This window comes from Trichechus manatus, unplaced genomic scaffold (genome assembly GCF_000243295.1).
Source record: "Trichechus manatus latirostris isolate Lorelei unplaced genomic scaffold, TriManLat1.0 scaffold00028, whole genome shotgun sequence".
NCBI classification, from domain to species: Eukaryota; Metazoa; Chordata; class Mammalia; order Sirenia; family Trichechidae; genus Trichechus; species Trichechus manatus.
The window spans coordinates 21,362,604-21,381,548 of NW_004443964.1; the positions used below are offsets into that span (position 1 = coordinate 21,362,604).

Below are 18,945 nucleotides of genomic sequence, written 5' to 3' on the forward strand. Positions count from 1 at the left end.
CCACCCAGGGACCTCCCAGCCTCACTGCTGAATCTTAAAGGGAGAGAAATTACTTTGTCTATGAGGACAAAGATTAGGGGAGGGAGGAGCTAGGAGGGCAAGCCTGTTACCAGATGAGAAATAATTAATATTTCCATATGGTAGTAATAGTGAAGATGGAGAATATCAAGAGTTTGAGGGATTTTTTTTTTATTCTTTATTATGAAAATTTTCAAGCATTTAGAAAAATACAAACATAAATAATAAAATACAATTTTACCTAGATTTAACAATTCACATTTGCCATTTTTTTCTTTTTTGCCAAAGAATTATGAATTCCAGATATCACCATATTTCACCCCTAAGAACTTCAGCATGCATCTCTAAAACATGACTTTTTCTCCATAACCACCATACCATTTTCATAGCTAACAAAATTAATTTGAATTCCTTAATATCATCTAAAACCTGGTTTTCTCCAATTACCCTAAAAAATCTCTCTCACAGCTGGTTTGTGTGAAGCAGGGTGCAGTTAGGGGCCTTGCATTGCATTTGGTTGTTGCGTGGATCTCTCTTGAACAACCCTCATCCTTTTCTTCCACTAGGACACCAACTGGTTAAGGAGACCAGACCAGTTGCCCTGGAGAATGTCTGTGTTAGATTTGTCTATTTGCTTCCTGGCAGTGGTGGTAACGTTTTCCTCCAACCCCTGTGTTACTTGTGAGCTAGTAGGTCTGAAAGGCTTAAACCAAACATCAAACCCACTGCCATCGAGTCGATTCTGACTCATAGCAACCCTATAGGACAGGGCAGAACTGCCCTATAGGGTTTCCAAGGCTGTAATCTTTACAGAAGTAGACTGCCACATCTTTCTCCTGCAGAGCAGCTAGTGAGTTCGAACCACTGATCTTTCAGTTAGCAGCCAAGGACTTTAACCACTGCGCCACCAGGGCTTAAACCCGTTGCTGCTGAGTCGATTCTGACTCATAGCGACCCTGTAGAACCAGGCAGAACTGCCCCCATGGGCTTTCAAAGGCTATAATCTTTACAGAAGCAGATTGCCACATCTTTCTCCCAAGGAGCAGCTGGTAGGTTTGAACCACTTACCTTTCAGTTAGCAGCTGAATGCTTAACCACTGTGCCACCAGGGCTTAGGGAGATCAAAACATGAGGCTCCGTGACAGATGACACAAAGGAAGCAGGAAGAGATGAGGATGACTCTAGGTCTCTGCTTGAGCTACAGAAGGGATGCTGAGTTGGGGAAGGAGGAGGAACAAGTTTGGAGAGGAAGAAGATAAATCTGGTTTTGGAGACATATGGTGGGCAGTTGGTCATACGAGTCTAGAGATGGAGTAGTGAGCTGTTAACCTAAAGCCGGATGTGGAAACTGCGCGTTTCCAGAGGAAGTAGAGTGAGAATCAAAGGCGAGACCCCAGGCACTGAGGAGATGGGCAGAGGATATGAGGCCGGGCCCCCAGAGCGGAGAAGGAGCATTCAGAGAAAGAGGAGGAGCACCAGGAGGCTGTGGTCTGAGGAAGTCCAAGGAGGAGAGGACTCCATGGAGGAAATGCAGGAGAGAAGTCAGGCCAGAGTGGCCACTGAATGTGTCATCGAGGAGGTCGTGGGTGACCTCCCTGAGCACTGGGCTGGGTTTCTGAGTGGATGGAGAGAGGGCGAGGTGCACACACTCCTTCAACAAGCTGGCTCTGAAAAGGAGAGAAGGAGTAGTGGTTAAAGGGGGATGCAGACCTGGGTCCAGGGGGAGCGCTTTGTCTTTTTAGGATGGAGAACTTGAGTCTGTTGAAATTCCAAAGGGATAAAGGCAGTGAGGAGGGAGAGGTTGAAGATTTGAGGTGAGGATGCTTACGAGCAGGTAAGAGGCAATGGGGTTCCCTGGGCCCAGGTTGGGAGTTGGCTTGGACAAGAGGAGGAGCCTTGTGTTCTCCGTCAGAGGAAGGAGAAGGAATGATGGGTGCAGGTGCAGATATGTTTGAGGGGGTGGGCAGAAGGGGATGGGCAGAAGGTCACATTTTTCCCCCTCCCTAGGATGGCTCATAACCCTGGGCCTTCACCAGCAGAGAGATTCCTCAATCTCTGACCACTCCCAGCCCCAGCAGGACTGCCTGGGTCTCTGCCAGCCTTACTCAGAGCACAGGGGGTGTGAGCCCGGGAAAGCCCCACCCGGATCTCACCCCACACTGGAGGAGCAGACCAAGTAGGCAGCCCCATGAGGTCACCCAGAGGTTGCAGGCCGAGTCCAGCGCTAAGAGTGCCCAATCGAAACACAAACCCAGCAATGCAGAAGTGCAGCCTGCTTTCTTCCCCATGTCCCTGTTGGCATGAGAACTCAGGGGCCTGGTTTCTCTTTCACAGAAACCAGCCCTGTGAGGGGAGACTAATGACAGCCCCGAAAATCTGTACAAGAACCCAGGTCATTGGACTCCTCCATTCTTTTTCCTTTGAATCAAACGAAGCTTCTGCCCCAAACCAAGAGAAGAGTCTCACCTAAGGCCATTATGTTGGAATCTCACGTACACCCATGTAATGAGATTACCATTGATTGAGGTGCCTCATCCAGGCTGCACATCAGAATCACCTGAGGGGCCTTTAAAACTACTTTGCCAGGGCCCCAGTCCAAACCAGTACATCAGAATCTCAGGAGCTAGGGCCAGGCATGGCTCCCCCAGTGTTCTAAGGCTTGAGGACCAGCACCCTGCAGCATGACCACCAGCCTCCTGCCCATGGTGGACAGATGCATAGCTCGGGGCTTGGCAGGAGTGGATAGAGAGAGTGGGGCCCAGACTCTGCTGGAGGAAAGGTCAGGGGGAGGGGAGGACCCCAGAACCAGGCTCCTCACATGGACACGGTTGAGGTCCTTGAAGTGAAGATCATAATTCATTCCCACTCTCCCTCCACCCAGGGGCAGATAACCCAGTAAGTAAGGTAAGCACGGGCTTATTTGCGCTTATTTACTAATCTATAGTGAACAGTTTCACATTACTGGGTAATCCGCCCCATCAGGGGCTGTAAATTTGAAAAGAGGCTTTGATTCTGTAGGAAGGTGCTCTGGGGTTGGGAGAGAGACAGATGCCAGCCATACCTAGAAGCAGAATCTTTGATGTGGCGAAAAAATATGAAATTGTTCACTACAGATCATCTGGTACGCAAGGTAAGCATTGTGCTTAGCTTGCCTGTTGGATAATCTGCCCCTGTGACCTCAGCCTGGGTGGCACAGTGTAGGCTCACCTAGCCCATGAAGGGGTGTCATGTTCCCTCACCAGCCCCCTGAGCCAGCTCATGGGCTTGAGTCTCTGGTTTGGAGCTTTTATTTTTGCCTCTGACCCGACATAGCTGATAGGATTTTCTTATTGCACCAGCCCCTGCCCCACGCTTCCTGTGAGGATTTTGAAGAGAAGAGGTGAGGATAGAGGGGTGCAGAGATGGGGCAAGATGCAGCTGGTTTGTTCTAGTATGTCCCTCCCTTTTCCCACTGTGCACCTCTCAGAGGCATGAGGGTATGACCGAGGGAGGAGGACCCCACTGGGGAGATACTGTGGTCAGCACCTCCTCTCACTGGGGGAGGGGAAGCCCAGACAGGGAGGCCTGAGGAGTGAACCTCTGTGACCAAGAGCCAGCTGGAGCTGTGTGGGGTTTGCTCAGTCACTGTGGTCGAGAGGCCTGGTCCCTACAGCGTGGGGCCAGAGGTCCTCCCCTGCGCCATGTGGTAGAGCTCACTGGGAGACTCCAGCCATGGGGACCAAGCCCGTTGCTGAGGAAGAGAAGCGGGTGAGATGCTCACTGCTGATTCTGGGGTCCCAGCCCCACACTGTCACTCCTGGTCCCTGCCTCAGGGAGACCCTGCTTCCATATTCTACCTGCAGGGTAGTGCAGGGAAGGGGGGATATCTGGGTTTCACACCTGTCCCTCCCCTCTTCCCAGCCCAGCTCCTCCCTGTGGCTCAGAGTTTCCAGCTGCTCTGGAATTTGCAGAGGGCGTTCACATCTCCTGGGCCTGGTGTACTGTCCCCTGGTGACCTCTTGTGTGTGTGTGTGTGTGTGTGTGTGTGTGTGTATGTATCCTGGTCCCTGTCCCTCGGGGTGGGGACAGTGTGATGTGTCATATGTGTGACGAGTTTCAGGACTGCAGGCTTGTTTCCCTTCTGCACTCTCCCTTGATTAGGGGCATAAGGGGTGGGCTAGGCAGTCCCTGGGGGTCTGAACTTCTGAATCAGGGCACAGAGGATGGGGGTGGGGAAGTGATATAAGAACTTTGAGAGCAGAGTAGGGCATAGGGCCCCAGACTTGCCCTGAATGTGATATCACCAAGAGTCCATACTCCAAATCCACACCATACCTAGCTTGACTTGGGTGTGTCCCTGTCCTGAGCCCAAAGTGGATGCAGGAGACAAGAGGCCCGGGAGACGTGGGTGGGGGTGAGAGGAGAGCCAGGGCTGGGGCAGGAGGATTACTGAAATGGAAGAATGGGAAACAAGGGGTCTGGGATCCAGGGCGAGGGTTAGAACCTGAACTGGGAGTGGGGCAGCCGCTGCAGCAGAACATTCCGGCTGTGGGGGTGGGTGGCCAGGGTGCTGCCTGGCACCTGGACTGGGGAGAAGCCCCTCTGAGGGGGGTAGTGAAGACAAGATGGTCCCCAAGGGCTTAGAGGAGGGACCCCAGCTTCTCACCCAGGACATCACTGTGCACAGCCAGGGTTTGAACACCCACCAGTGCGAGGGGGTGAAGAGAGAAGAGGCCAGGAGGAGGATCTTATCTTGGTAGGGTGGGGAAGCTGGTTCCTGTCCCCTTCTCTGGATTTTTTGAGAGCATGTAGGGGGACGCAGGCATGGGTGGACACATGTGAGTGCACAGGCAGGGTGGGCATGTGTCGGCATATGTGGTGTACAGAAGGGTGGGTGTACAAGGGTGCACAGGTGGGGTGGGCACATGTGGGTGTATAGGCGGTGGTGGGCACCACGCAGGGGTGGGCACGAATGCCTTGGTGACCAAGGCCGGAGGAGGCAGACCTAGGCGGGCAGGCAGGCAGGCAGACAGCGGTGTGGTCAGAATCCCGGCTTTCCTCCTCCTGGCTGTGGCCAGCCGGGTCCAGATACCGGCTCCCTCCAGTGCCACATCTGCCCAGGCCCCTTCCTCTTTGGGAGCCCATCCTCCCCCACTGCACATGCAAGCTTCCTCTTTCTTATCACATCCTCCTTGGGCCTTGGGGGAGTTGGCAGCCACCCACTGTCCTGTTTCCTCCCCAGGAACTACTCCAGGCCAGGAGAGGAAGGTCTGCGCCAGCCCAGGCCCGAGGCCACATTGCCCCGCTCCCTGCCTCCATCTGTGCAGCGTCTCCCCGCACCCCTTCCCTGTGGGTCATGTGCACCTCTCTCTGCGGAGCCTGTGCCAGGGCAGTGTCTGTCTGGGCCTGGGGTTCAGAACTGGGCTCAGGGGTGATCGTCAGACCACTGAGCGGGGCAGCCAGTGCTACCCCAAACAAACAAAAAAGCCAAACCTGCTGCCGTAGTCGGTCCCAACTCATAGCAAGTAGAACTGCACCACAGGGTTTCCAAGGCTGTCAATCTTTACAGAAGCAGATTGCCACATCTTTCTCCCCCCGGAGCGGCTGGCAGGTTTGAACCGTGTACCTTTTGATTAGCAGAGAAACTCACTGTACCACCACGGCTCCAAGGAAGCATAAAAACATCCCTGACCCAAAGCGCCCCCACCCCACCCCACCCCACCATCTCTGTCTCAGGCAGCACTTCCGCAGCCCCGACAGGAAATGGGCTGGAGGTGCAGCCTCCCGCCATCAAGCCATCTCGAGACAACTTCTTGTTTCCCTATTGCCCTGTGCCAGCCGTGGGGTTGTGCCCCTTGGCTCCACCCCCCCAGAACTTCCCAAGGCTCCGTCCCCACGCAGAGGGGACAGGATGGTGGACTTGATTGCCAAGCTGACCAGAAGGCAGAGTCGGGCCCTTCGAGGGCAGGTAGGGGACCCTAGCATTAGAGGGCAAGTTCAGCCTCTGTTGGGGGTGGCCGAGGGGCCTTTAGGGATAAGGGGACCCCTGTGGGCCTCCATCCTCTAGCCCTAGGGTGAGCTGGGGACTGGGGCAGGGGTCTTATGGAGTTAGGACTTCTAACCTCTCCTTCTCTGAGGCCCTGCCTGTCTGAGAGGAGGGACAGGGGGATGCTGAGAGGGAGTAGGCAGCTGGGGGAGGAGAGGCAGGGCTGCCACTTGCTGTGGACAACGGAAGGAAATTGGAGATAAGGGGAGTGCCACTGTCAGGAAGTGCTGGGGGGCCGGCAGCTGGGTGTTGTGAGAGCCAGACCCCTCTTGGCTCTGTCCTTTGGCTTGAGGTGGGGGGCCACTTCCTCTTTCCCACTCATTGTCCCTTATGTCTCTTGGATACGACTGGAGTCTGGGCGCCAGGAGTCCTTGGTACCCTAGTCAGGCCTCTGTTGCTGGGCTGTGTCTGGGTTTTGCCTGGGCCTCCAGGAGTTGGGGGCAGAGGCCCTGCCGTAACCAGGGTGAGCGTCCCCTCCGTGCCAGAGGTGCAGGAGGGCCTGGCCCACCTGGCCCCAGGAGCTGGTCAGATCCAGCTGAGGCTCTTCCTGAGAGGAAAATGCCTCTATCCTAGCACTGTGGGGGCTCTGCAGAGAGCTCTGGGTCTGAAGGGGCCTCAGGGATGCAGCAGTCTGGCTCCCTCCACGGGGCTGCACTTCTTGAAGCATCCATAGCAGGGGGTTGGACTCTGCTTGCTTACCTCCAGTGATGGTCACTCTCACTACCTCTTGAACCTGCCTGTGTCTCTGGGGTAGGTTCTTTAGAACGTGTTTCCTTCAAAGGGGCACTGCCCTGCCCCCATTTAATCTGGATTGTGGAGTCCCACAGTGTGACTCTGCATCTTCGTTTCCTCGTGACAGCTCTGTCACCCTGGGGGCCCATGCTTCTACCTCCAGCATCTCCTCTATACCTGCTGGGGGTGTTCTGTGTGCGAGATCCCAGTCGGCTCCACCAGCCTAGCTCCTTCGTTGGCTCATCCACCCACCATGGGTCCTTCCAACCCCTGCCCCAGGGATAGGCACGGCCACCGCCTCAGTGGGTCCAGCTGGGGTGGATAGAGGTGTGTCTGGTTCGTCCGCCTTCCTCCACCACCTGCCTCCATCCTGTCCTCCCAAGGCATCTCCTGGTTTCTGTGGCTCGAACCCTCATTCTCAGAAGGTTCTTGCTGAAACCTAACCTAAGCCTCTCCCCAGTCTCGGGTGTGTTTGTATGTTTGTTTGCTGCTGCAGTTTGCCATAGGATTGACTTGGGTACGGTAAGCGTTTTGGTGGATCTGCTATGTGCTATAGGGCATTGGAGCACCTGGTGGCAGTGACTGGTGGCAGGAAGTGGCCCCCCCACCTCAAGCCAAAGGACAGAGCCAAGAGGGGTCAGTTAGTCAATCTGGGTCTTGCTCTCCAGTAACTCCTGCCTTTCAGGGCAGAGAAAGTAGGCAAATGGGTGAACAACTTATCAACTACCAAGGCAGAATGCCATTGGGCCCTAACAGAGACAAGCAGAGGGCCAGAGGGTTCCGCCTCCCTTAGGAGGAGGAAGGCCTCACCCAGGAGAGGTTTGGGAGCAGAGAGCCAGTGGATGGGCAGGGTTTGGGTAGGGAGGGACTGAGACAAAAGCATTCTAGGTCTTGGGAAGCGTAGGAGCAAAGGCACAGGAGGTAGGCAGATGCCTTTTGTGTTTGGGGGAGGGTGGGCCGTCTGGTGTGGTTGGAATATTGGATCCTGCATGAGGGCTACGGTGGGAAAAGAGAAAGGAGAAGTGGAACGGAGCATCCTGTCTCCACCACACAGGAGCTTGGGCAGGGGTGTGTCCCCAGCTCTCTCTGCCCCTATGTGCCAGGGGACCTGCCCCTTCACAGCCTCCCCTTCTAAAATGGCAACACCTTCTTCTCTGACCGTGTTTTGGTTTTCCTCCTTAGCAGTGATCATCAAATCATCATTGATGTGCTTGCTATAGACACACACACGCACTAGAGTGTTGGCCCTCCCGGGGCAGGGATTTGTGTCCGTTTGTTGCATTCCCAGTGCTTTGAACAGTGCCTGGCACAGGGCAGCGAATCTTTGTTGGATGAATGAATGATTTCTTAGGTGCCTGCCTAAGGCCCTTGAGTGGGACGTGCTTCCCCTCTCAAGGAGTTTACAGCTTAGTGAAGGGGTCACAATCAATGGAGAAATGTCTATGATTTTTTAAAAAGGTTTATTGTACGAATTTTTGAGGTTGCAGGGAAGTTTAAAGAAAAATAAAAGAAACAAAACACAAATTCAACCCGTGTAATCATACTGCCAGAGATGGCCTCCGTGAGCATTTTGGAGGGTTCTTTTCAAACACAAAATTGGGATAAAGCTAAGTTTACCATTTTGAAATTTGCTTTTTCCCTGGAGTATTATATATTCCTGGAAAATAAAATTTCCAAGAATAAAACAGGTATTCTGTTGTCTGGTTTCTGATAATGTCATTTTCCCTCCCTCTAGTGAGGGTGCTGGACTGAGTGTGGTGGGCACATGGGAGGGACAGACCGAGTCACCTCCCCTGGTCATGGGAAGGAATTCTCAGAAAAGGTCTTGAACCTGGTACCTGAGCTGAGTCCTGAAGGAGGAGTTGGAATCAGCCAGGTGACAAAGGAGCGGGGTAGGGCCTGGCAGGCCTTGAATGAGCTAAGGCCTGAAGGAGACACAGCTACTGGAGCTTAAAGTTCAAGACAAGGGGCAAGGAGCAGCAGGAAATAAGGTGGGAAGCACAGGCAGGTGATGGAAGCCTCTTGTGCCCTGTTAAGTCTTCGACTTTGCCCTGCAGGCAACTGGGAGCCATGAGAGGTTATGCGGGCGAGAACCACGATAACACTTACATTCTGTGCCACCGAACCTCCCAGCGTCCCCTTGCTTTCTTTTCCGAGGCGAGGGGTACTCCTCTTTTTTCCCCCTCATTCCTCCCTCCCATGACTTTCATCACTCCTTTCCTCTCTCCTTGTCTAGAATTGATTCTGAGGCCTGCAAACTTCACCTGGGGAAGTTCCAGCCCAGGCTTTCTGGGCTGGGAGGGAAAAAGGGGTGGGACTTGCAATGGTGGCTCCAAAATGTGTACTTGGCTCTAGAATGGCAGGGCCCTGCCACCATGTGACTTGAATGAGGTCCACAGGAAGGTCCCAGGCTATTTCCCTGTTCTCTGAGTGCACTCGAGTACACAGCTGTGAGAGCTCTGTTATCTATATTTTATTATTGTTAATAATTAATGCAATTTTCCCACACATGTGGGGCACTTCTACTTTACAAACTACTTCAAGAACATTTCCTCACCCTCTCTTCACTACGACTTCCAGAGATGGGTAGGATGGAATTTTTACAGCTCGGGGACTGAGGTAATGTGACTTGCCAAAGGTGGCGCAGGTGCCAAGAGGCTGAGTCGGTGCCAGAACCCCTAGGCCTGTGTGACCCTGGAGCTCTCCCGAAAATCCTGTCTCCTTCCTCCTCCCGCAGGTGGAGGAGCCCCCGGAGCCCGTGTACGTGAACGTGAACGTAAAGCAGCAGCCCCGGGCCACCTCCCCGGTCGCCACCGTGGCCCCTCGCCCCGGCTCGGTGTGGGAGACGCTCACCGACGCGGACACCGGGCGCCCCTACTACTACAACCCAGACACGGGCGTGACGACCTGGGAGTTGCCCTTCGAGGCTGCCGAGGACGCCGCTAGCCCGGCCACCTCTCCGGCCTCAGTGGGCAGCAGCGAGAGCCTGGAGGCCGAGTGGGGCCAGTACTGGGATGAGGAGAGCCGCAGGGTGTTCTTCTACAACCCGCTGACGGGCGAGACCGCCTGGGAGGACGAGCTGGAGGGCGAACTGGAGATGCAGCCCGACCTGAGCCCCCGCAGCCCCCGGGATCAGAGGGTGAGCAGCGGGGCCTAGTGTGGAAGGGCGGGGCTGGGCGAGGCGTGGGCGAGACTGGCTGTGGGCGCCTCTGACCCGGCCTCTGCTCCCCAGAGCTCCAGGGACCAGAGGGTAAGGGGGTGGGGCCGGGCCTGGCGTGAAAGGGCGAAGCCAGGCTTGGTATGGGTGAGACTGGCTCCCAGAGCCTCTGACTCCACCTCTTCCTTCCTGCAGCCTCCCACCCCGGAGACTGACTACCCAGAATCGCTGACCAGTTACCCGGAGGAAGACTATTCCCCTGTGGGCTCCTTCAGTGAGCCCGGCCCCGCTTCTCCCTTGGACGCTCCCCCAGGCTGGTTTTGTCATGTCGGCCCGGACCAGCAGACCTTGTACACCAACCACTTCACCCAAGAGCGGGTAGGGGCATGTGGGCAGGTGGGCCCAGCTCCCACGGCCCTGTCTTCTTTTCAGACAGCTGTGCAGGAACTCTTCTCCCCAGCTCTTCCTCACTCATTGCTGCCCCTCATCAGGCTTTGTGTAATGTCCTTCCCTCCCCTTAACACTCTAAACTGCAGCTCCCCCACAGCCCCAGCCAGCCCAAGACACTGCAGTTATCAGCACTACCCACCCCCAAACTCCCTGGCACTATCTTGGATTCTGGTTGGAGGGAACTCTTTCCTCCTCTCTCATGAAGTGGGCCAGTGGCCCTGACCATCTCTGTCCCCACAGTGGGTGAGGTTGGAGGACGAGCACGGGAAGCCATACTTCTACAACCCAGATGACTCCTCTGTTCGGTGGGAGCTGCCCCAGGTAACCAACTGGGGAAGGGAGAGTGCTGGGGAGAGAGGAGGGGGGTTTTAAATGACAGTGTCTTTCTCCCCTGGATCCCCTGGGTGGTACAAATGGTGACACGCGCCGCAGCTAACCAAAAGGTTGGAGATTTGAATCCACCCAGAGGTGCCTCAGAATCAGACTATGGAGCACAGTTCTACTCTGACACACATGGGGTTGCTGTGAGTCGGAATTGACTCGATGGCAACTGCTATTTGTTTTGTTTTCTCTCCTAGGTCCCTGTCCCTGCCCCTCGAAACATCCGCATATCCAGCCAGAACAGTGACACCTCAGCCCAGTGCAGCCCGCCTGAGGAGAAGGTGAGGGGGGCATGTAGGCTCTGGCAGGGACCCTCGCAGAAGAAGTAGGGGGTTTCTGGAGGTCCTGCGGGGCAGGAGCTGGGTCTGGTGTGTCTTTCTCCTCCACAGGCTCTAATACTAGGCTGGGCTGAATGAACCCAGGAGTCTGGGTCTGGCCAGCCACAGAATTGGGTGAGGATGAAAGCTGGGTAGACATGTCTCCTGCTGCACTGCTGCTGCTGCTCCTACTGAGGCAAACACCCTACCCTCTACCACCAGTCAGGTGGCTGGGTGGGGTAAGGAGGTTTCAGTGGAGACTCAGACCCAGACTGTGGGGAGTTGCTGGCTGAGGAGAGACCAACCTCTGCCTCGTGTGGTGCACCCTTAACTGCCTCCTCTTTCCCCTTCTCTCCCTAAGATCAAGACTCTGGACAAGGCTGGCGTGCTCCATCGTACTAAGACAGTGGACAAGGGAAAGCGGCTCCGGTGAGAATCCGTCCACACCCAGGGCAGGGTGGGCCTTAATGGTGGTGCTCACTGAGCGCTGCCTATATGCCAGACTCTGATTCGTCCTCATAGGGACTTCGTAAGAAGTCCCATGAGGAAACTGAGATAAAGTGACTTGCCCAAGGTCTCTTGGCTACCAGGTGTTAAGAGTTGGGAGTCCAACTCTCACAGTTGGGGGCCCCAGGCTGTGTTCTCAAGCTCTGTGCCCTGCTCCTTGGGGTGGTTAACACTGGAAGGGGGCCTCAGCCCAGGCTCATCTCCCAGCCCTGTCCACCTCCCACCCACCTAGGAAGAAGCACTGGAGTGCCTCCTGGACAGTGCTGGAGGGCGGTGTCCTGACATTCTTCAAGGACTCGAAGACCTCAGCTCCAAACAGCCTGGTGAGGCCCAGCCCCCAGGACAGTGACCACCCCATCTGCTCCTGATCCCAGTGGGTCTTTATCAAATCTAGCTTGTCAAGAGCTAGGTCTGGGACAACAGAGTATGAGTGTCAATGAGCTGGGTCTTGCAGAGAGTGGGCAACGACAGCAGAATCAGCCCAGGACAAGCAGGTCCAGCCACCTTGGGGCTGGAGAGCAGTCCTTGAGGGTGGACTGCTCCAGCTCACAGTGATGGGGCTGCAGTCCTTCCTCTCTTCCTTTCCTGGGTGGGCAAGCAGCAACGGACAAGCCAACTGATAGGCTCCATGGTTAAGAAGCACCAAGATCTGTAGGTTCCAGGAACTCCTGGGCCCCCTCCCCCAGAGCCATTGCATGGCCATCAGTGACCCCATTCTGTCCTTGGAGCCAGAGGGAGACTGGTGGGTCACAGCCAGGGTGCTGGGGCAGGACTGAGCAGAGGGCTCTCTGTAATGGTGCTCCCCACCCTTCCTCCCTCTTCCACAGAAGCAACCTTCCAAGCTCTCCACCCCCGAGTACACAGTGCAGCTGAAGGGGGCCTCTCTCGCCTGGGCACCCAAAGACAAATCCAGCAAGAAGAATGTCCTGGAGGTGAGTGGTGGGAGTGGGGGAAGGAAGGAAGGAGTTTGCTAGTGGCCTGGTACCCTCATTACTAGGAAAGCCCCATTGGAAGAAGGGACCTGGGAGAGTTGGAGTTGGAATTCTCAGGGCTCAAGGCCAAAGCTGCCCCCATCTCAGGGATCCACAGTGTTTCTGGCATCACAGATTCTGTAGTTCCCTCTCTAGGAGCTGACTTTGCCTGTTCTTGGCCCTGAGAGTGGTGAGGAGTAGGGGTCTCTGGGAGATGAACCTCTGTCATGCCTAGAAGGCAGCCCTCACCCTAGGCACCCTGGCCTGAGAGAGATAGGAGACTGCTCTTCTCTGGCCACTCACTCTGATTGGGTGGGGTGGGAAACCTGCTCTGGCTGCTCAGAGCCCAGCTTGAACTGGACTGGGTCCCCAATAAATAAACCTAGGCAGTGTACATGCTTCTCAGGCTCCTCTAGAAGGAGGAGAGGCCAGTAGGGCTCAGGCGAGGGTCCTCACAGTGCCACACCCTTCACAGTCCGACTTTTGTCTTGTTTTTAAATACTCTTATCCCCACCTCAGTCCCTAAAAGTTTTGAGGCTGCTCACAACAAAAACACAAATTGTGAACTGGCAAAATACAATGAAAAGCCAGGGTCAGGCAAAATAAGTTAGAGAAGGGGTTAAGGTGAAAAGGATTTAGGGGGTAGGTGACTTACAGGTGCTAAGATTATTCCTGAAAAAAATGTAGCTCCAATTTTCCTGGTAGCCAAAGTGAAAAGAGAAGGGTGATCTGTTACATGACTCTTATTGAATAAAAATAAAACCTATACGGACTTGAAGGGAATCAAAGCTTTTTCCTAGCCCTTCACTCTTGAAAAAATTTCTCATGTGCAACTCCATGAACATGGGGTCTAGAGGGATGAGGTCAGTGCCCTGCAGAAGAGCTCCACAGAGGTCTAGAGCTCTCAGGGCTGCTTCAAGTAGCCCATGATGCTGAAAGCCAAAAAGCATGACCTTACATCTCCACTGAGAAAAAGGACTTCTTCAAGGAACCTGGGTGTGTACTTTTTGATGACTGACCGAGCTTCATGCAGTTGTAGAACCAGAGTATCCACAGAGCAGGGCTGGAAAACTGGTTTCATCTCATAAGCTTTTCTGAAGATCTGGAGCCTTTTTGAGAAGAATTCTGGAGCCTTCTACAAGCATGGCAGGGTAAAGTGCTGTGATCAGCTAGCAATGTCTGTCATGGGTATCAGACTGAAGAGGGACATCACATTTGCTAGGCATGTTCCTTCCCTGACCTAGAGGGACGTCCTCCAAACAATTCTCTGTAAATGTCACATCTCTGATGGCTTTTGATGAAAGTTTCAGAGTAGACTCTTCTGCATTATCTTTTCTGGCAAGGATTAGAAGGCAGATGGTACTCTTGGAAGCTGCTCAAGCTGAAGGGAAGGTTGACAGTCTTGAATGGAATCGAGGGGTCCCTGCCTCCCAACTGGCTGGAGACCATCTACCCTCCACTCAGGGATGCCCTCTGTAGGCAACACAAGGGTTTTTCTTAAGAGACAATGCAAAATTCTATATCATTAAGGCTGACGTGGCAGTTGGGCCTGGGAGCTTCTCACAGCAGGTTTTCCTAGTCACCTTAGAGCCACAGAAACCTCCAGTTAACAGTCCCCTGAGAACAGCTACTTTGGGCAGCTCACCTTGCCTGTGCGTTTGCCAGGATGAATGTTTTGTGTCATGTACTGCTCTGTAATTATATAGCTCTGCCTTCTGTATAAAACTTTCAAATATGAACTGATTGTTTTGAGAAAGAAGCCAAAAATTATGGTTGTTGGTTAGAATTGTTGTTCGGCCATCCTCTGGGCTAACAGCAGGGCTCTTGTCTCTTACGTTAAAGTGAGGCTGTGTTATCTGTCCGTTGAAGGTTCTCTAGTCTTTGCAGTGGGGGGTAGGGGAGTGTTGTTAGGTGCCACTGAGTCAATTTCGACTCATAGCGACCCCATGTGACCAAGTAGAATTGCCCCATAGGGTTTTCTTGGCTGTAATCTTTATGGAAACAGATCGCCAGGTCTTTCTCCCACAGAGCTGCTGGATGGGTTCGAACCGCCAACTTTTTGGTTAGCAGCTGAGCGCTTAACCATTGCACCACCAGTAGATCATGAAATTTTTCCTTTTTTAATTTTTGAAAGCACTTTAAATAACACTCAAATATAAGTTTAAAAGGAAAGCAGCCAAAAGACAGTGCTCTCGGATTCTGGAAATTGTTCACTGTTGTCTGAGACAGTTTCTGCTGACTCTGAGTCTCACTGGACCCAAAGGGCAGGATCGGTGTGAGATGCCACACCAAACATCCACATTAAACTTGAACGCTTGGTCCTCAGAGCCAGAGGCTGAGGACGGAGCCATCTAAATGGCCACCTCATTCTTCAGAGACTTTGTAAGGGAACGTGGACGCTCAACAGCAGGTGGTGAAGAGCAGCCTGGGCTGCTGACGTCTGCTTGTTCCTCAACAGTGAAAGGAATGGCTGGAAACCTAGCCTTAGGGCTTCTTAAGGAAGAATATGGCCTATGGTCTGGATGGAACGTCCAACAGACTTACAGGGCTGTGCTTCCTCCAGTTGCCACACCTGCGCTCTGTCCAAACCACATGTGCATTTCCTTGGAATAAGTGCAGATCGGTTGGTCACCCGCAGCCTGCTAGTTCGAAAGGGCTTGGCTTCGAGTAGGCAGTCCTGTGGCAGAAAGTTTCTCCCTGGCGATTGGTACAGTAAGTGAACAGTAAGAGGATGCTATGCCCAGGCTGGAGTAGGGGAGAGGGTGGGACTCTTGGCTGCAAAGGGTGGGGCAGCACTCCTAGGTCCTCAGCATGTATAGGTGGTGAGCCCTTGCTTTCTCCAGAATCAGCCTCAATTTGCTGTCAAAGCCTCTCTCCCTGCATTTTCCTCACTGTTAGTTCTAGTGGCCAGGCCCAGGGCCTCCCACAGGGAGTTTCTTTCACTTAGTGTTTTGCCGGCCAGGGCCCTGGGTAAGGCTGCTCATGGAGAGGCAGGATGGAGCAGGGGAAGGCAAGGCAGACAGTGAGCCATGCAGACCTACACTTAGATCCTTGCTCCATCGCTCACTAACTGTTGCCCATGAGGAAGTTGCTTAGACTCACTGAGCCTCAGTTTGTTCATCTGTAAACCCGAGATGCTATCACCTACTGCTTTAAGTGAGGTGGATACCTGCGCCTGAGGTGAGGCCCTTGCACCATTAGGCTCTGAGTTCCTGGGAGTAGGGACAGGTCACCTTCCTCTCTGGATCCCCCACAGGGCCTAGCCCTGGAGCAGGCTCAATGAACCAGAGATGACCAAGTGACTTGTGTCCCTCCAGCTGCGGAGCCGTGATGGCTCGGAGTACCTGATCCAGCATGACTCGGAGACCATCATCAGCACCTGGCACGAGGCCATTGCCCAGGGCATCCAGGAGCTGGTAGGCAGGGGCCAGGGCCTCCGGGGCTGGTGGAGAGGCGGTGGCCAGCCATCGTGCGAGACAGCTGTGTCCACTGTGGGTGGGTGGCAGGGTGTGGGGGAGTAGGGAAGCTTTATGGCTCCAATGGGCAAGTGCCCCTCCCTGCAGACACAGTCCCCCTTCTTGCTGAAGAAACAGCCTTCCTTAAGTACGTGAGTCCAGCCCCTGGGGTTTGGCCCTTCAGGAGGACTCTCCAGATGGAGGTGGGGGACCACCAAGTAGTCTCATGCTGTCCTCCTTGGTTGTGCCTCCCCCCTTGGGGTATGTCCCTGATTTCCACTGCCTATGACTTCCATCAAGCCCTTTGGTCTACTGTTTCCTCCCCTTTGGTGAGCACAGCCCCTTCCCTTGAGCTCCCCGGGAGAGCAGAGAGACTGGAACTGTCGGGATAGACTCTGCATGAGCCTAAGGCAGGACAAAAGGGAAATGAGCCCCAGGGCACAGCCTGGAAGGCACAGGACAGTGGGCTGGGGACCTCCAGTCAGTGCCAGGAGAGTCTTCCTCCGAGACCCCCAGGCCTTGTTGGTGCCCTGAGTGACTGGCAGACTGGTACAGGGCACAAGCCCTGGCCTCTGTCCTCAGGTGACCCCCCACACTCCGCTGCACAGGCCCAGAGGTGCCAGGACAGGAAGCTGACCCTGCACTCCCCACCGCCACCCTGAGAGTGAACCCAAGCACCCATGCAGGGCCCTGTTTCTGGGGGTCTGTGTTCAATGCTGCCTCAGCTCCTTTCCTCAGCGACCACAGGTGGGAGGGTGTGAAGACGGGCAGGTGAGGGGTGGGAGCCCCAGTGAGGACTCCGGTCTCCTGGACAACTCCCCCAGAGAGCTTGAATCTATGGGGGTGCTTTTGGCCACAAGTAACAGAAAGTCCTACGCAACTGGCTTAAAGGATAAGGGGTTTAATATCTCACATGACCAAAAAAAACAAAAGCCAAGGTAGGACAGCTCTAGGGTCCATGAGCTTCACCAGCTTACCTCGAGCTCTCTTCTCCGCTCTGTCTCCCTTGGCATATCAGCCCCCTCTGCAAGCCAGTGCCCCTCGTGGTCCTGGGCTGGCACAGCTTCAAGGGTCACAGCCATGACAGTGCCCAGAAGCAGGGAAAAGGTATTTCTTTTCCTTGTTTTTCCAGAGTCTGCCCTCCCATCGCCTCCAGGTGAGGGCAGTGAGACCACCATGATCAGTTTAGATTCAGCTGTGGAGCCACCACCTCTAAGCACATGAGCCACAGAAGTGGGAGGATACACAGACAAAACCGGGTTGTTAGGGAGGTGGAGGGGCGAGTGACTGCTGGCCAGGTACCTGAAATGTCTGCTCCAGGAATGACACAGGGCAGGGGATGTGGGGGTCTTGGGCTCTGGAAGTTGTACACCTTTTTTTCTTCCGATCGTTAGATGATAAGAGAGGAATTTGCCATTTCAAAGGAGGCAGGAAGAGAGTAAATACCCTGAGAAACAGCGTCAGGCCAGAATGACAACTGAAGGTAGAAGACAGAATTTGTATTTGCGTCTACCGTCTTTTAGGTTTCAAAAAATCAATTGCATAAATAGAAACAGGGCAGGCCCACTCTGACCACTATTTGTCCTAAAACGACTGGAGACTTTTTGACCCCTAATTCCCTATGAGCCAACACTGGATGTAGCATTTGGCTGTATTAATAGAGGTAGGAATCCAGATCTAGGGAGGTGATGCTGGGGCAGTTGGTGGCAGTGCTCTGGCCCCAGCTGGAATCACAAACTCAGGACTGGGAGCCATATATTGAGAAATATTGACTCAGTGGAGTGTGTACAGGGGAGCTGAGGAAGATATGGGTAGAAGAGGTCAGAACTGGGAGGTGGGTAGGGGTAGTGAGGGTAGGAAAGCATCCGGGAGAACGGGATGGCTGTCTACAACATCTGAAGGGCTCCATGCATCAGGGAAAGCGAATGCTCTGAGGGTCCCTGGTGGAGGTGAGGGGAATTAACCTGGGTAAGGAAAGGAAAAAGCTTCCTCCCCGCCTGGGGGTCTTCTGGCCTGGCTTGCTGGGAGGGCATTTCGGGTCCCTCTCCCACTCCGGAAGGACCCTCAGCTCTGAGGATGCATGATTCCAGTCCGTAGACTTGCCCCCCGAGGAAGAAAGTGAGAGCTGCAGCCCGGAATTCGGATCGAGTGAGCGCCTGGGAAGCTGGCGGGACAAAGAGGGCGACGCGCGGCCAGGCGCAGGTGTGCGCGCAGGGGCGGGCGCATCCGGGAGCCGTCGGCTGGGGGCTGGGGGCTGGGGGCGGCGATGCCGGGGCTGGGGTAGATGCCAGGCCAACCCCAGTGCCTCTTTGCCCTGCAGCCGGGGGCCAGGAGAGCGATTTGAGCAAGGTCCGGCACAAGCTCCGCAAGTTCCTGCAGAGGCGGCCCACGCTGCAGTCGCTGCGGGACCGGGGCTACATCAAAGGTACCGGCGGGGCCTGGCGGGCTGGCGGCGCGGGGCGGCCGCGGGGCGACGCTGACGAGCCTCTCCCCCAGACCAGGTGTTCGGTTGCGCGCTGGCCGTGCTGTGTGAGCGCGAGAGGAGCCAGGTGCCGCGCTTCGTACAGCAGTGCATCCGTACCGTCGAGGCCCGAGGTACTAGCAGTGGCGGGCCGGGATTCCGGGTGCCTCGAGGGCTGTCTCCCAGGATCCTCTATATGAGACCCCTGGGTGGGGCAGGGTTGACAGGGAAAGAGCAAGAGACCTCAAGGATCATAGGATAGGCATCGTATCAGGGGCTTTAGTGCCATCCTGTCCCACGTGACCCGGGGTCAGCGCCTCCCTCTGCCCCAGGGCTAGACATCGACGGGCTGTACCGCATCAGTGGAAACCTGGCCACTATCCAGAAGCTGCGCTATAAAGTGGACCACGGTGAGACCCGTCCCCAGCCCCTGCCCAGGGCCGAAGGAGCGAAGGGGCACTGACTCCCCCC

The 18,945-nt window shown here is 54.8% G+C and overlaps 1 protein-coding gene across 1 annotated transcript in view; it reads left to right on the top strand.

Moving 5' to 3' along the window:
* The window catches only part of ARHGAP27 (Rho GTPase activating protein 27), a 35,285-nt gene that overhangs the window by 14,076 nt on the left and 2,264 nt on the right, over positions 1 to 18,945 (top strand). Inside the window, exons 3-14 of the mRNA XM_004374271.2 lie at positions 9,513 to 9,914; positions 10,128 to 10,310; positions 10,623 to 10,703; positions 10,961 to 11,044; positions 11,442 to 11,509; positions 11,820 to 11,910; positions 12,415 to 12,519; positions 15,876 to 15,974; positions 18,104 to 18,215; positions 18,316 to 18,438; positions 18,510 to 18,608; positions 18,807 to 18,884. Coding sequence (XP_004374328.1) covers positions 9,513 to 9,914; positions 10,128 to 10,310; positions 10,623 to 10,703; positions 10,961 to 11,044; positions 11,442 to 11,509; positions 11,820 to 11,910; positions 12,415 to 12,519; positions 15,876 to 15,974; positions 18,104 to 18,215; positions 18,316 to 18,438; positions 18,510 to 18,608; positions 18,807 to 18,884 — 1,525 coding nt within the window. The remainder of the gene's footprint in view (positions 1 to 9,512; positions 9,915 to 10,127; positions 10,311 to 10,622; positions 10,704 to 10,960; positions 11,045 to 11,441; positions 11,510 to 11,819; positions 11,911 to 12,414; positions 12,520 to 15,875; positions 15,975 to 18,103; positions 18,216 to 18,315; positions 18,439 to 18,509; positions 18,609 to 18,806; positions 18,885 to 18,945) is intronic.